General features: G+C 40.6%; 1 protein-coding gene across 1 annotated transcript in view; it reads left to right on the top strand.

Annotated features, from left to right (window-relative positions):
• Positions 1 to 16,394, top strand: part of BBS9 (Bardet-Biedl syndrome 9) — a 469,654-nt gene that overhangs the window by 16,870 nt on the left and 436,390 nt on the right. The window contains exons 3-4 of the mRNA XM_052638544.1: positions 8,838 to 8,988; positions 11,922 to 11,986. Of these exons, the coding sequence (XP_052494504.1) occupies positions 8,838 to 8,988; positions 11,922 to 11,986 (216 nt within the window). The remainder of the gene's footprint in view (positions 1 to 8,837; positions 8,989 to 11,921; positions 11,987 to 16,394) is intronic.

The following is a 16,394-nucleotide window of genomic DNA, read 5'->3' as shown; positions in this document are numbered from 1 at the left end:
GTATTATCGCTATTTGAAATTTATATTTGGTTTAAATGATTTATAGTCATGAGCTTTTTTTTTTGTAATTAAGATAGTCACTGACTATAGTCACTGACCTCTTAAAAAGAAAACTTATAATACTTTTTCTTCTGTTCATTTTATATAAATATTGCCCCTTTACCTTTCTCTTTATTTTCTTTCTCTTGCCTATAATGAAAATAGTAGAATTTGGGTTGTACAGTGAAAGGAGAAAATGATAAAATCAATGAGGAGTGGAAGTCACTAAGCTGTTCTGAGCACCTACTACATTGTATATAAGGATGATCTGGGCGCTGCCTTCCTACTGATAGGAGCTGTGAAGGTCTTCTATTTGGAGGATGTCCTGAGTGGTTCTTCAATGATTATCAACCCTGCCTCTTGCTCAAGTGTTTGTTTAAATGTATAATTCCCCTATAATTTGGCAGCCTAGAAGAGTCTTACCACAAAAATACCTACCAGAGAGAAACAGTTTCATACCCACCTCTGCCTAAACTATTTAAAGCTCAACTTGGTTGTAAACTGTACTTACTGGTTATCTGAATAACATGGTGTTCACTCCTTATTTCTCAGTGGGGTGCCACTAGTGGGTTACCAGTATGCTGAAATGTTGCATCCCCCTAATTTTCATCCAGCTATGAGCAGCTTCCTCTGTTTTCCCGAGCATGCTATACAAAAGTCATTCTCTGTGTGTTCCATACAGAAGAAAAAAACCACTGATCATTATTTCTCAAAGCCTGGACCACCTACATCATAATATTCTGAAGTGATTATTGTGTATGAAGATTTTCTGTCCCATGTGTACCGGATCCTCAAAGATCATATTCTCTGGAGGGTAGATGGATTGGATGGTGGCTTAGGTATCTACATTTTGACAAGCTCCAAAGTTGAATGGTGGCACACTAAAGTTTAACAATTATTACTGTTGACCTTACGTGGAAATTTAGTGAGAGTGGTTTCGAGCATGTTCTGTTTGAAATAGAAGTGTCTGGTAGGCAGAACTGAAGTAGAGATTTGGGAGTGAGCAGAATGTATGTATTTGAAGTGGATGAGCAGAATGATTGTATTTGAAGCCCTGGGAAGGGTAAAAATGCACAGAAAGATAAGATGGAACAAGAGGGACCTTAGGACCATGACCTGGAGAAAATGAACAACCAGGGAGGAGCTTTGGGAAAGGTAGTCAATAATAGATTCTGACTGGGCAGTCAGAGAGGCAGGAGAACCAGCTGGGCAAGATTTAGTGACATAAAGTCCGACATGTTTCCACGTTGTTTTCCAACTAGTGGTTCATTAGTGTTCTTGGTGAGGGTGGATGAATGGGCGCAGTGGTAACAAAACCTAGATTTGCAGAGAGTGAAGGAGTGAGAGGTGGGAAAGGCTGAGTGTTTATGGCCCTTTAAAGAAACAGCTGTGAAAGGAAGAGGGAGAATGATCATTGGTGACCATGTAGGGTAAAGAGAAATGGGAAAAACTGAATGTGTAGCATAGAGGAATGAGATTCGTTCTTGTAGAGAAGGGGTCTAGAGTAGACAGTGGGAGATGGGATGAGGTGTGCAGATGGAAGGGCTGTCTTTAAGCTTGTGTGAAAATTTTTTTCTCTGTGACAGAAGGCAAGAAGATAAGAATGGACATGGATGAAGAGAAGTTTGCAGGTTAGGTTGGGAAGTGAGACAGTAGTGCCAGTTGATCCCTGTTTTCTTGGAGGTGATCAGAGAGTGAATGCATAGTATTAGCGCCTTGAAATTGCTTTGGACGAAGTTGACTTTGATTCACAGAAGGATTCCTCAGTCTTGAGAGGAGATTGAGAGAAAATTCAGGATCCCTTCATCCTGAGAGAATCTGAATGGTTCAGCTTAGATTACATGCTAACCTATGGCCTGGAGGGAGTGTTTATTACAAGAATCAGAGTTAAACACATACATAAAGGCAGACTAAAAAATAGTTCTTACATTTATCACTTTTAGCTTCTCAGCATTTATACCTAACGTGGGGCAACGGTCCCTTGTACAGCTGCACGCACACATATTCTTACCCATCTGCAATGAAAGATAACTGTGCCCCTACTGCTTCTGGCACTTTCAGAGAGCCCTGGCTCTTCAAGACTAGGCTCTCTGGGTGTTATCCCTTTCATTTGTCATTCCAGTATTCATGTTCTAATATTCTGCTGCCTCTAGAGTGACTGGTGCATACAATTTGTGTTCACAGTTTAATATATACGTAATATTAATAGTCGAGGAAAAGAAGAGAAAGAAAAACTTAAAAATTAAGATGAAGGAGCAGGAAAGATTGTATGGCAACTTGGAGAAGTCATGTTGGGAGCTACATCCTGTTTTGCAACTGGTCACCTGTTGCAGGTTAGGTTGGGAATTGAGACAGTAGTGCCAGTTGATCCCTGCTTTCTTGGAGGTGATCAGAGAGTGAAAGAATAGTATTAGCGCCTTGGAATTGTTTTGTGGTCTAGGTCTTCATTCTTGAGGGATCTAGAACACTGGTGCTTGCCTGAAGAGGATTATAGTAGTTTCATTTATGACTGATCCAGACAGTACAGGGAAGGGCCCATGGGGTCCCTGGCTTTCACTCATATTTCTTTCAGCCCCATTCAGCCCTTTTGAGTAGAAGGCAATGGCAACCCACTCCAGTACTTTTGCCTGGAAAATCCCATGGACAGAGGAGCCTGGTAGGCTGCAGTTCCTGGGGTTGCTGTGAGTCAGACACGACTGAGCAGCTTCGTTTTCACTTTTCACTTTCATGCATTGGAGAAGGAAATGGCAACCCACTCCAGTGTTCTTGCCTGGAGAATCCCAAGGACGGGGGAGCCTGGTGGCCTGCTGTCTATGGGGTTGCACAGAGTCGGACACGACCAAAGCGACTTAGCAGCAACAGCCCTTATGAGAGGATGTGGCAGTCCTGGGTCCTGCAGATTGGATTGTGGTCATACTTGTAAATGTATTCTCTTGCTCCTATTAAATGAAAGCAAATTGTTCCTGTTGGTCTCCGTGTATTGTAAAGCAGAAAAGGCATTACTAAGATTGGGATGTATTAGTTGGCTCCAAGAAAAAACAGTTTGTGAATAACAGATGAATTTAGAGTTGCCCTTTAAGTTGTACTGATCAACCTTACTCTGTGCTTCAGTGCTAAGTCACTTCACTTGTATCTGACTATTTGAGACTCTATGGACTATAGCCTTGCCAGCTCCCCTGTGGGATTCTCCAGGCAAGAATGGAGTGCGTTGCCATGCCCTCCTCCAGGGGATCTTCCCAACCCAGGGATTGAACCTGCATCTTTTATGTCTCCTGCACTGTCATGTGGGTTCTTTACCACTAGTGCCATCTGGGAAGTCCCTTAACTCTTTCAAATCCATTAATTAGATTTTTTATCATCAAATTTGGTTATTAAACCAAAATTCTTCGATAGGAATTATCACATATATACAGTTAAGTTTTTTTATTTTTATTTTATTTTATTTTTTTTACAGTTAAGTTTTTTGGAATCAACTTTTAGGAGACCATCTCAAATCAGGCTTAGAAATGGTATTGATTTTGATTTTCTCCCTGTTGGAGAGATGGTGTTCCACTGGCTTCTATATAGCCCTTTTAATATAATATCCCTTACTGTATACCTTAGGGAACCAAGTGGTTATTCCACAGTTTTCTACAGAAATATATTTCCTTTAAGCTCTCAGTTACTGGGTGAGAAATCATAGATGGGCTCTGCTTCCCCACTGAGGTAAAATAAGTTAGAAAGTTAATGTATCACTGAATCTCCATAATTGGCAACAACAGTATCTTCCTGGGCTGCCAGAATTACTAGTAATTTAGAGCCAATATTCAGTGTTCTCATAAAGGTTGGGTATTTGCCTTTGTTCAGTACATTCGTTCAGTCCCCTGGTTTGACAGGGAAGGATCTGAGGAAACTTTATATTAGGCATGTGTGGTTTTGTAATTGTTGTGTAGTCACGCAGTTGTATCTGACTGTTTGCGACCTCCTGGACTGTAGCCTGCCAGGTTTCTCTGTCCATGAAGAATCCAGGCAAGAATACTGGAGTGGGTTGCCATTCCCTTCTCCAGGGGATATTCCTGACTCAGGGATCGAACCTGGATCTCCTGCATTGCAGACAGACTCTGCCACGGCAGTCAATACACAGCCCTGTCTTTGTTCAGGTGACTCCAGGTCTATAAATTAAGTATGGGGTTCAAGTGACTCCAGGTCTATAAATTGACTAAAGTATGGCATTATCAACTCAATGGACAAGAGTGTGAGTGAACTCCGGGAGACAGTGAAGGACAGGGAAGCCTGGCATATTGTAGTCCATGGGGTTGAAAAGAGTCAGACCGACTGAGCGAATGAACAGCAGCAATGGGGTTTGGTGCAATGCCGTGACTGTCTGATATGGTGGCTTGAATTAGTCCTTTTTTTCATAGACCTGGAATATTTTTGGTTATAGACTTCAAAAAAGGCCTTAATTTGATAAGCACACTATAGTACATTGTTACAATTAGATACTACTCAGTAATAAAAAGAAATGAATCATTGGGGAAATAAAGGCCTTAGTGAGTTGCCTGTTTGTTCCATTCCTGGGGATCCTGTGTTAAATATAGCTTGAAATCTGTGATAGTTAGACTGCTACCTGAGATCTGGTTACTATAATAATCCCACTATTTTAATAATTATACATACATGTTGTAATTCTAGGGGTTAAATTGTCACCATCTGGGCTTGGCCATCCTGACTTCCTCTTGCCCCTGAGGGTGGCGCATGTTGAAGGTGAACCCCACTCTTTCTGATCACTGTCTTCACTTTTATGTAAGAAACCTGGAGAGACTGTGAACTTATTTGTTACTGTAATTTAAAACCTCTAGTGTTAATCCCTTAACTAGATTCTTAGGGGTTAAGCTCCCTGTGAAATGAGGTAAGGAATTGTTTCCTCAGACTCCCAAAGACCCTTAGTTTTACCCTGAGATGAGAATTTTGGTCAAAACCTATCATTCTCTTACTTTAAATTAACCAGTGCTCTTAGAAAACGTCATCTTACATATGGTTTGGCATTGCTCCTTCCTGTTCATTTGGCAGCACTGTTCAGTTCGCTAGAGTGTTACCTGCAGTGGGCACAGGGTTCCAGATGCTTGGAGGTGTTAACAGCTGTTCTGTCACTGAGTACGGTGCTGTTTAACTCCATATAAATTATGAACAGGAGTTTTAATGCTTTGTGCCCCAACTCACCTCAAGAACGAATTTCTAAATATCCCTGAAGGAATTGGTGTCTGTAGTTTATTCCTTGGTGCTAATTTTGTATATCAGTTAACATTTTTTTTTTTTTTTTGCTACAAGTGACAGGAAACAATTATGATAAATGCAAACAAAAGAGAGATTGGAAGGAGAGTGACATAGCTCTCTTGAATGTAGAGAGTTCATTTGGCCAAGCCTTAGTCAGAGTCAGGAACCAGTATGTCTCGAGAGAGTTTGTAGGCCTCTGACGCTGCCATCAGATCACCTAGAACCAGATTCTTTTTTTTTTTTTAATTAAAGTATAGTTGATTTTTATAGTTGATTTAAATTATAGTTGATTTGTGTTAATTTCTGCTGTATGACACTGTGTGTGTGTGTGTGTGTGTGTGTGTGTGTGTGTGTGTGTGTACATTTCTTCATATTCTTTTCCAGTATGGTTATCACAGGATATTGAATATAGTTCTCTATGCTGTAGAGTAGGACCTTGTTGTTTATCCATTTTGTATATAATCATTTGCATCTGCTAGTCCTAAACTCCCAATTCATCCCTTCCCCATCCCTCCTCCCCCTTGGCAACAACAAATCTGTTCTCTATGTATATGAGTCTGTTTTATAAATAGGTTCATTTCTGTTGTATTTTAGATTCCATATAAATGATATCATATGGCATTTGTCTTCCTCCGTCTGACTTACTTCACTTAGGATAGTAATCTCTAGGTCCATTCATATTGCTGCAAATGGCATTATTTCATTCTTGTTTATGGCTGAGAGGAGAAGGCAATGGCACCCCACTCCAGTACTCTTGCCTGGAAACTCCCGTGGACGGAGGAGCCTGGTAGGCTGCAGTCCATGGGGTCGCTGAGTGTTGAACACGACTCAGTGACTTCACTTTCGCTTTTCACTTTCATGCATTGGAGAAGGAAATGGCAACCCACTCCAGTGTTCTTGCCTGGAGAATCCCAGGGATGGCGGAGCCTGGTGGGCTGCCATCTATGGGGTCACACAGAATCGGACACTACTGAAGCGACTTAGCAGCAGCAGCAGCAGCAGTATTCCGCTGGGCTTCCAAGGTAGTGCTAGTAGTAAAGAACCTGCCAATGTCCCCTGCCAATGCAGGAGACATAAGAGACATGGATTCGATCCCTGGGTCGGGAAGATCCCCTGGAGAAGGGCATGACAACCCACTCCAGTATTCTTGCCTAGAGAATCACATGGGCGGAAGAGCCTGGTGGGCTACAGTCCATAGGGTCGCAAAGAGTCAGACATGACTGAAGCGACTTGGCACAGCACAGCACAGTATTCCACTATGTATATTTACCCCATCTTCTTTATCCATTCATCTGTCGATGGATATATAGGTTGCTTCCATATCTTGGCTATTGTGAATAGTAGCACCAGATTCTTAATGACATGTGTTATCTCTATTCACGATTGAAATTCCTAGGATAGTACCTCTCTCAGAGGATTATTATGAGAATAATGAGTTAGTATTAATATACGTAAGCTACTTAGACCATTGCCTGGCACATAATAAGCTCTCAATAATAAAGTGCATAGAACTCCTTCTTTTCAGTATATGGAAGAAAAGTCAGTGTACTCTACTGATCCGGGGATTTACAACAACCCAAAGTATTAGTTTCCTAGGATTGCCATAACAAAGTACCACCAATTGACTGGCATAAAACAACAGAAATTTATTCTGTCACAGTCTGGAGTCTAGAAGTCCAAAATCAAGGTGTCTGCAGGGCTGCACTATCTCTGAAGCCTCTAGGATCCTGCTATGCCTCTTTCAGTTCCCGATAATTCTTTGGCTTGTGGATTATCACTCCAATCAGTGCCTCTGTGATCACACGATCATCTTCTTGCTTGTCTTTGTATCTTCATGTGACAGTCTCCTCCCCACCCTGTGCTTGTTTTCTCTTCTTATAAGGATGCTAATTGAGTCCTGCTGCTGCTGCTGCTAAGTCGCTTCAGTTGTGTCCGACTCTGTACGACCCCATAGACGGCAGCCCACCAGGCTCTGCCGTCCCTGGGATTCTCCAGGCAAGAACACTGGAGTGGGTTGCCATTGCCTTCTCCGAATTGAGTCCTACCACATACCTAATCAAGTGTGACCTCATTGTAACTTGGGTTCGTCTGTAAAGATCTAATTTGCAAATAAAATCAGTTACTGGGGGCTAGGACTTAAACATATCTTTTTGAGGGACACAGTTCAACCCATAATACCTATCTTATCATTTCCCCTTTTCGTACCCGAGACTAGATATTATAAATCAGAGTACTCTGTCTTAGTGAGGCCTTGGAATAATTTTTAATGCAGTGTTTTGACAGCCAAAATCAGGTGTAGAGTTGACACTCTATGATGAAATCAGTTTACAACCTGATACTAGTCCTTTGTTAAAAGGGCTTACTTTGTGCTGAATTATGGCTACTGATAACAAATCAAGGCTTAAGAAAAGTGTAGTATGTTAGTATATTTGAATGTTGGTGATGTAAAGCTATTTAGTTCACTTTAATTATATATTCTGTTGGCAGATTGGTCTTTGTATATGAAACAAAACTGGATTCTTTTAATTTTTAGATTCTTTTTTATTCTTATTTCTTTAAAAAAATTATTTATTTTAATTGGAGGTTAATTATTTTATAATATTTAGTGGTTTTTGCCATACATTGACATGAGTCAGCCATGGGTGTACATGTGTCCCCCATCCTGAACCCCCCCTGCCACCTCCCTCCCCATCCCATCCCTCTGGGTCATCCCAGTGCACCAGCCCTGAGCACCCTGTCTTGTGCATTGAACCTGGACTGGCGATCTGTTTCACATATGATAATATACATATTTCAATGCTATTCTCTCAGATCATCCCACCCTCGCCTTCTCCCACAGAGTCCAAAAGACTGTTCTATACATCTGTGTCTCTTTTGCTGTCTCGTATATAGGGTTATCGTTACCATCTTTCTAAATTCCATATATATATATGCGTTAGTATACCATATTGGTGTTTTTCTTTCTGACTTACTTCACTCTGTATAATAGGCTCCAGTTTCATCCACCTCATTAGATGTGATTCAAATGGATTCTTTTTCATGGCTGAGTAATACTCCATTGTGTATATGTACCACAGCTTTCTTATCCATTCATCTGCTGATGGACATCTAGGTTGCTTCCATGTCCTGGCTATTATAAGCAGTGCTGCGATGAACATTGGGGTACACGTGTCTCATGGTTTTCTTGGTGTGTATGCCCAGCAGTGGGATTGCTGGGTCATATGGCAGTTCTATTTCCAGTTTTTTAAGGAATCTCCACACTGTTCTCCATAGTGGCTGTACTAGTTTGCATTCCCACCAACAGTGTAGGAGGGTTCCCTTTTCTCCACACCCTCTCCAGCATTTATTGTTTGTAGATTTTTGGATAGCAGCCATTCTGACTGGTGTGAGATGGTACCTCATTATGATTTTGATTTGCATTTCTCTGATAATGAGTGATGTTGAGCATAATTTTTAGATTCTTCTTTTAGACATTAGAAATTCTATTTCTCCAAATTTTTGTGACTAATGTTTTTTCCTATATCTTTAAAAACACCTTTTTACAGATAAAATAATTGTGGGCAGCTTTATGGGATACCTAAGAATCTTTAATCCTCATCCTGTAAAAACAGGAGATGGAGCTCAAGCTGAGGATTTGCTTCTAGAAGTGCATCTACGAGATCCAATATTGCAAGTGGAAGTAGGAAAGTTTGTTTCGTAAGTACAGTCCACTAATTCGAGTGTTTTGTCTTACTACTTGGAGTATGTCAGTCCCTTATGTGTCAAAAATGACTATGAATTAAATATATTTCCTGTATATTGTCACGTACTGAACATTGTTTAATATGGAAACCTGTATATTTAAGACAGAAAAATTTAGGAGGTTTTTTTTTTTTTAAGTGTAACAGATCTAAGATGCCTGATGTGTCAGAAGCTAAAGGAAAGGAGATAAGCTTTTGGAAAATAATCAAATAAAGAAACAAAGTATTCACTTACTTAAAGCACCAATTTTCTAGGTTATATAAATTTGTTTAAAAAAATTGGACATCATAGTAGCTATGTGATTTGGTGCATAACTTTGAGTCTTTAAAGTGTATTACTTATTTGGGGTAGAGAGATCCTTAGTTTTTTAAAAGAAGTCAGCTCAACCCACAAAGGAAGTCTTTGATTCAAAGTACTTTATTTTTAAACCTATTTTAGAAGACCATTTATTATTTTGCATTTTGCATGTCTGTTCTTTGTTTACTGATGATATTGCTGATTTTATCTTATTTTCATACATGAATTTTCTTAAAATTAAACCTGTATTTCTTAATCATTTATAAAAGTATCTACTATGAAATTTTATGTGCACAGAGGTGGTCTTGTTTTCCCTTTTCTTTTTGAGCTCTCTTTGCCTTCTTAAGTCGGGGAGTGCCCTGAGCTCTGGACTTTGGCTCACTCCCAATTGCTCATCATAATTTATTGGCCCCAGGTTGTACTTATTCAGGGTCCTGACTCCTACTAGAAAAACCTGAGCGACTGCTTCTGAGCATTATTAAGTTTTCTAGTAATATGTTTCATTCTAATGGGAAGCTGCTTCATGGATGCTGTAGGCCGGGACATGAGATGGGACCTTTATGCACTGTGACAGACTGGATCAGGAGTTTATTACTGACATGGCTGGTAAATATCTACTCCATCTAAAAGCAGATAATGATTAGGTGCCCATTGTGAACCTAGCACATATAAACATGATAAATTTATAAAAGAAGGAGACAAAAGAAATTCTTGTCTCTTAAAGGCATTTTTACCTTCTCATGTTTTTAAAAAGTGGGATGCTGTCAGAATCATTCTATATAGTAATATGGTTTTCATCTGTGTTATCATTTTTTAGAAGGGAGGGGGTTAACATTGATGAGTGGATACTGTCCTACTGTTAACTGACTAGTACTGTCTCATTAATCTGATCTATAAGATGTGATCTGCATTTAGACATAAGGTAGCTAGTTAGAGCTCAGAGCTTTCGGTCACATAGCCAGGATTCCGACCCAGGTCTGTCTGACTCTGTTCTTTACTGTCTTTCCATGACATCATGTTCTTTTCCTATGCATGATGGAAAAGTTGAGTGTTCAGGGTACATATAAAGGTTTTTGAAGACAATCTTGATTATGTGATAGTTGTGTATATTTACAGGTATTATCTAATATAATTCTTATTTTATGAATGAGAAACTCACACTCTAAAAGATTAAATGATCACGGAAATACCGAAGTGCAGAGTCAAGACCCTATTCCAAGTCTTAAGACTTCAATTATAGTCCTTTTAGTTTAGAACAGAGTCTGTTTCAGAGGTCAGACATCGGAGGCCTGCTTGCAGATAAGTTTTAAATTTAAAAAAATTGCCAATGTTTAAGAATGAGGAACTTTCACATAAAATCCCCGCCTTTGGCTTTTCCTGAAAAAAATGTGGAGATCTGGCCACAAGCCCAGAACTGAGCAGTCGCTTGCTGTCTCCTTTAGACTGGCCCTATTCTCCAGTTGATCACAGCCATTTACTCCCTTTACTCACTTACATCCTCTGACTTGACTCTTGAAGACTTTGAATTTAGGATTTCTATACTGACTGTGCCATGTCTCTGGAAGCCACTTGATAGGGGCTGGGAAGTGTAGTGGTGGCACTTGAGACCTGTAGGGGGAGAGGAACTGGGCAGGTGACGATGGTCAGGCTCTCTCGCCCCACTCCTTCTCACTCAGGACAGCTGGGATCATTTGTGGTGCTAAGCATGCGCATCGTGGTGTGGTCTATATAAGCACCAGCTGAAAAGCTCTTAGAACTGTCAAGCTGAGTCCAGTCCTGTAGAATTGAGTTTCGTAGTTATCATTACTGCTGTGTCAGAGATTAAAGCATGTCTGCCTTGCCCTAGTAAATAAAGAATATCTGTAGTTTCTACAGCTCCGTGCATCTTCTTCCAGCTTCCCTGCTGGCATCTTGCCTACCCTGAGTTCAGTGAACAATGAGATAACAGCAAGACAAGACCAAACCAAAATATTTTCAATACCTTTAGTAAAATTTCAGACGTGGATGTGATATGTGCCATTTCCCAGTGATGATTAGCTTTCTCTGGTGTTTTATACTTTACTTTCACATGATTTTTATTTCATTTAATTGAAAGCTCTTATTTTCGAAAAGGGGAAAAAGGCTTAGAGAGTATAAGTTTCTTGCCCAAGGTCATAGGTTAATTAGCCTGCAAGCCAGGAGCAAAGCTTGGGTCACTCTCTCTCTCTCTCTTTTTTGCAACCAGGGATCCAACCTGGGCCGTCCACAGCGCAAGTGTGATGTCTTCACCACTGGACTGCCAGGGAAGTCCCATGTGGCTTTATTGTGGGAGAGCACTCATTAAGGGGCCTCTGATATGGCTCTTTCTGGAAGACTCCTTTGGCTTCAATCTGAAGGCAACTCCTTGAGGCAGAGTTCTTGGGCCTCTGGGATTGTCAAACTGGCTGTTTTGTTGTTAAATTTATTTTTTGGTTTTGAGTGTTATCCAGGGAATTATTTAGTTCACTCATGATAGGTTATGATTATAATCTCTTTTTAAAGTCATTTTGTCATTCTTTTGGGTTACATCTGAAGCTAGTATTTAAACTTTGAAAACTTTTACCATTTTTCAGAGGTACTGAGATGCTTCATTTGGCTGTGTTGCATTCAAGAAAATTGTGTGTCTACTCTGTCTCAGGTAAGAAACATTTTCTTTTTTTAATGTAGACTTTTTACTAAAATATGGACTTCTTAATATTATGTAAGAATAGTTATATCGACTTGGTTAAAAGTTTTCTTATCTTGGTTAGTGTTTTCCCATTGTTCTCTTATTCTTTCAGTTGCAAAGACTATTACGTTTTCTTGGTCTGCTATTTCCATGCATACTTAAATTTCTATCACTGTAGAGGGTTCCTTGAAATCTCCTTTATCTGAGGAATTGTGTCCAGGATTGCCTATGATTAAGAGAGGCCAATTCTGGGTACTTAGGACACTTGAGTCTTAAGAAATGTTCAATAGCAACAACAGAATTCATTAAATGCTGAGTCATGGTGGCTTAAAGTACGTTTCTTTGGTGAACCTCAAGTATTTTTTCTTTATAGTTCCAATTTCTTGGTTTTTGTTTATCTTCATTTAACCAGACCTCAAGGCATGTATTTGAGGCTTACTCAGGTTTCATTCCCTGACATGGTCCTGTGGGTACAAGTATGAAGGTTAATTGTAGTCTGGTTTCAGTATTTTGGCCCTTATTAAAAATGTAACTTAGGAATTTTGTTTCAGTTATTAGATAAGTTTTAGTTCAACTTGAGAGAGTTATTTTTATGATGTCAACAACAGAGGATTTTTTTCAATGGATATAGTAAAGCTAACTATCTGTGGACCTATTGCTTATTCAAAAGATACACTCCTTTGGAATTTGCTATAAATATTAGCTTCTAGGTCTCACTCTCAGTCTCTTGATTTAGGCTTTCTTTGTATTTTGCTTTTAATTGGAGTAATGATTCTCATTTACTATAACCAAGCTGGATATTCTTTTTTGGTTTGAAGATCTGTTAGATTTTGAAGGCAGGCTTGGTGTGTGTTGTGTGGTAGGTGTACTTGTCGAATGAATGAATGAACTTATATTTCTAGGTAGTGCTGAGGCAATTGGTAGTAGCTATTTATTACTCTCCATGTGGTACTTTCTTCCTTCTCTGTTACCACTATCATTTTCTTTTCCATTCTTTTTTGCATCAGAAACCCAGTAAAGTAATCTTACTGTCATTGTTAAACACTCTCATTGTTTGGTGGTAAAATATGTTGCTCCTCTTATGCTGTTAAAGTGCTGCACTCAATATACCAGCAAATTTGTAAAACTCGGCAGTGGCCACAGGACTGGAAAAGGTCTGTTTTCATTCCAATCCCAAAGAAAGGTAATGCCAAGGAATGCTCAAACTGCTGCACAATTGGCACTCATCTCACATGCTAGCAAAGTAATGCTGAACATTCTCCAAGCAAGGCTTCAACAGTACATGAACCATGAAATTCCAGATGTTCAAGCTGGATTTAGAAAAGGCAGAGGAACCAGAGATCAAATTGCCAACATCCGTTGGATCATGGAAAAAGCAAGAGTTCCAGAAAAACATCTACTTCTGCTTTATTGACTACGCCAAAGCCTTTGACTGTGTGGATCACAACAAACTGTGGAAAATTCTTAAAGAGATGGGAATACCAGACCACCTGACCTGCCTCCTGAGAAATCTGTATGCAGGTCAAGAAGCAACAATTAGAAATGGACATGGAACAACAGACTGGTTCTAAATTGGGAAAGGAATACATCAAGGCTGTATATTGTCACCCTTATTTAACTTATATGCAGAGTACATCATGAGAAATGCTGGGCTGGATGAAGCACAAGCTGGAATCAAGATTGCTGGGAAAAATATCAATAACCTCAGATATGTAGATGACACCACCCTTATGGCAGAAAGCAAAGAAGAACTAAAGAGCCTCTTGATGAAAGTGAAAGAGGAGAGTGAAAAAGCTGGCTTAAAACTCAACATTCAGAAAACTAAGATCATGGCATCTGGTCCCATCACTCCATGGCAAATAGATGGGGAAGCAGTGGAAACAGTGAGAGACTTTATTTTGGGGGGCTTGAAAATCACTGCAGATGGTGACTGCAGCCATGAAATTAAAAGACGCTTGCTCCTTGGAAGAAAAACTGTGAGCACCCTAGACAGCATATTAAAAAGCAGACACATTACTTTGCCCACAAAGGTCTGTCTAGTCAAGGCTGTGGTTTTTCCAGTGGTCATGTATGGATGTGAGAGTTGGACTATAAAGAAAGCTGAGTGCCCAAGAATTGATGCTTTCAAACGAGGGTGTTGGAGAAGACTCTTGAGAGTCCCTTAGACTGCAAGGAGATCCAACCAGTCCATCCTAAAGGAGATCAGTCCTGAATATTCATTGGAAGGACTGATGGTGGAGCCGAAAACTCCAGTACTTTGGCCACCTGATGTGAAGAACTGACTCATTTGAAAAGACCCTGATGCTGAGAACGATTGAGGGCAGGAGGAGAAGGGGACGACGGAGGATGAAATGTCTGGATGGCATCACCGACTCTATGGACATGACTTGAGTAAGCTCTGGAAGTTGGTGATGGACAGGGAGGCCTGGCGTGCTGGAGTCCATGGGGTCACAAAGAGCTGGACACGCCTGAGGGACTGAACTGGACTAATGTTGCTCCTTCTAGTGGTAGGACAAATACTTAGTGTTCCAGAATAAATGGAGAAGGTATGATATAGGGTGGGCTTTCCATGTGGCACAGTGGTAAAGAATGTGCCAGCCAACGCAGGAGATGCAGGAGACTAGGATTTGACTGGGCAGATCCTCTGGGGGAGGAAATGCAACCAACTTCAGTGTTTTTGCCTGGAGAATCCCATGGACAGAGAGGAGCCTGGTGGGCCACAGTCCAGGGGGTGGCGAAGAGTTGGATACGACTGAGCACGCGTGACAGAGGCTACTTTATTGTAGGAATCTAGCTGTTCCTCTCCCATCATAAGCTTATTAACTTTGAGTGACATTTTATTAACAAGTATGGAGGAGGAGAACTTGCCCACAGTTACTCTTGAATACTGCTTGGGGTACTGGTCCTTTCTAGAGGCTCTGGGGGGGCTCTAAGGAGGCAGTAGAAGGACAGATCCTAAAAATTAGAAACGAGGTTAGATTCTTGACCTTCCCTTGGCCCATGTGAATAATGGCTCAGAAAGCCAGAAGTCTCTAGACTTTACTGGGGTGTATGACATAGACTAAGGATGAAATGTGTGTTTATCAAAAAAGCCTAGTGAAAGAAACCGGCATGTTTGATCACAGCTTTTTAATAGGACATCGGTATCCATAAGTGCTTCCCTGATAGCTCAGTTAATAAAGAATCCCCCTGCAATGCAGGAGGCCCCAGTTCGATTCCTAGGTCAGGAAGATCCGCTAGAGAAGGGATAGGCAACCTACTACAGTATTCTTGGGCTTCCTTTGTGGCTCAGCTGGTAACGAGTCCATCTGCAATGTGGGAAACCTGGGTTCCATCCCTGGGTTGGGAAGATCCCTTGGAGAAGGAAAAGGCTACCCACTCTAGTATTCTGGCTTTGAGAATTCCATGGACTGAATATAGTCCCTGGGTTGAAAAGAGTTGGACATGACTGAACGACTTTCACATATCCATAAACATATTCCTTCAAATTTGTGTTGAAAATGAAAGTTACCTGTCATGAGAATGGCAATTTTATTGCTCCTTTTATTCTTTGTATTCATTTACAAGCTTTGTATTCTCTGGGGATGAGGAGTTGTCCAAACTACATTCCCTTACACTACACCTCATTTCCTTTCTCAGTCTCTTATTTCTTCAGCCTCCTGTGATATTTGTAGGCTGACAATTTGTATATTTTTCCTGGCTTGGCTTAAATTGAGAAGCAGGGAAGTTAATGTTTTTGTTCTCTTGAATATGTTTCTTGAGGTATCAGACCGAACTTTTACCTAGCTTTTACTATAACAAGGGAAGCATAAACACTTTCTAGTTTAAGTGAAATCACTGGTGTCAACAGATGAACGTGTCAGCTGAACTTGACATCCTTAACCCCATTTGCCCTCTCCCCAAATGTTTTTTGTTTTCTTTTGTGTGCTTGTTGTTGTTCAGTCGCCAAGTTGGTGAAGAATCTGCCTGCAATGCAGGAGACCCGGGTTTGATCCCTGGGTCTGGAAGATCCCCTCGAGAAGGGAATGGCAACCCACTCCAGTATTCCTGCCTGGAGCATTCCATGGACAGAGGAGCCTGGGGGGCTACAGTCCATAGGATCACAAAGATTCAGACTTTCACTTTTTCACTTGTGTGTGTGCTCCTAAAAGATATTTGAGGCAAATTAGAGGAGAACTCCTTGATACAGCAAACGACTCTTGATAATCAGAGGCTACTGTGCTGACTTCTTTCTTTGGGGGTGATATGTCATTAAATGCTGGTTTAATATAGAGAAACAGCAGGGTCTTGCTGACCTGAACTTAGCCCATCTTATCATACTCTGGTAGAGGAAAAATGTCACATGGCATCTGATTCTTTCCTGATGGGCCTCAGTTTC

Source organism: Budorcas taxicolor, chromosome 4, assembly GCF_023091745.1.
Source record: "Budorcas taxicolor isolate Tak-1 chromosome 4, Takin1.1, whole genome shotgun sequence".
Lineage (NCBI taxonomy): Eukaryota > Metazoa > Chordata > Mammalia > Artiodactyla > Bovidae > Budorcas > Budorcas taxicolor.
The sequence above is the reverse complement of the archived record's forward strand: the minus strand, read 5'-3'. Positions and strand labels throughout refer to the sequence as shown.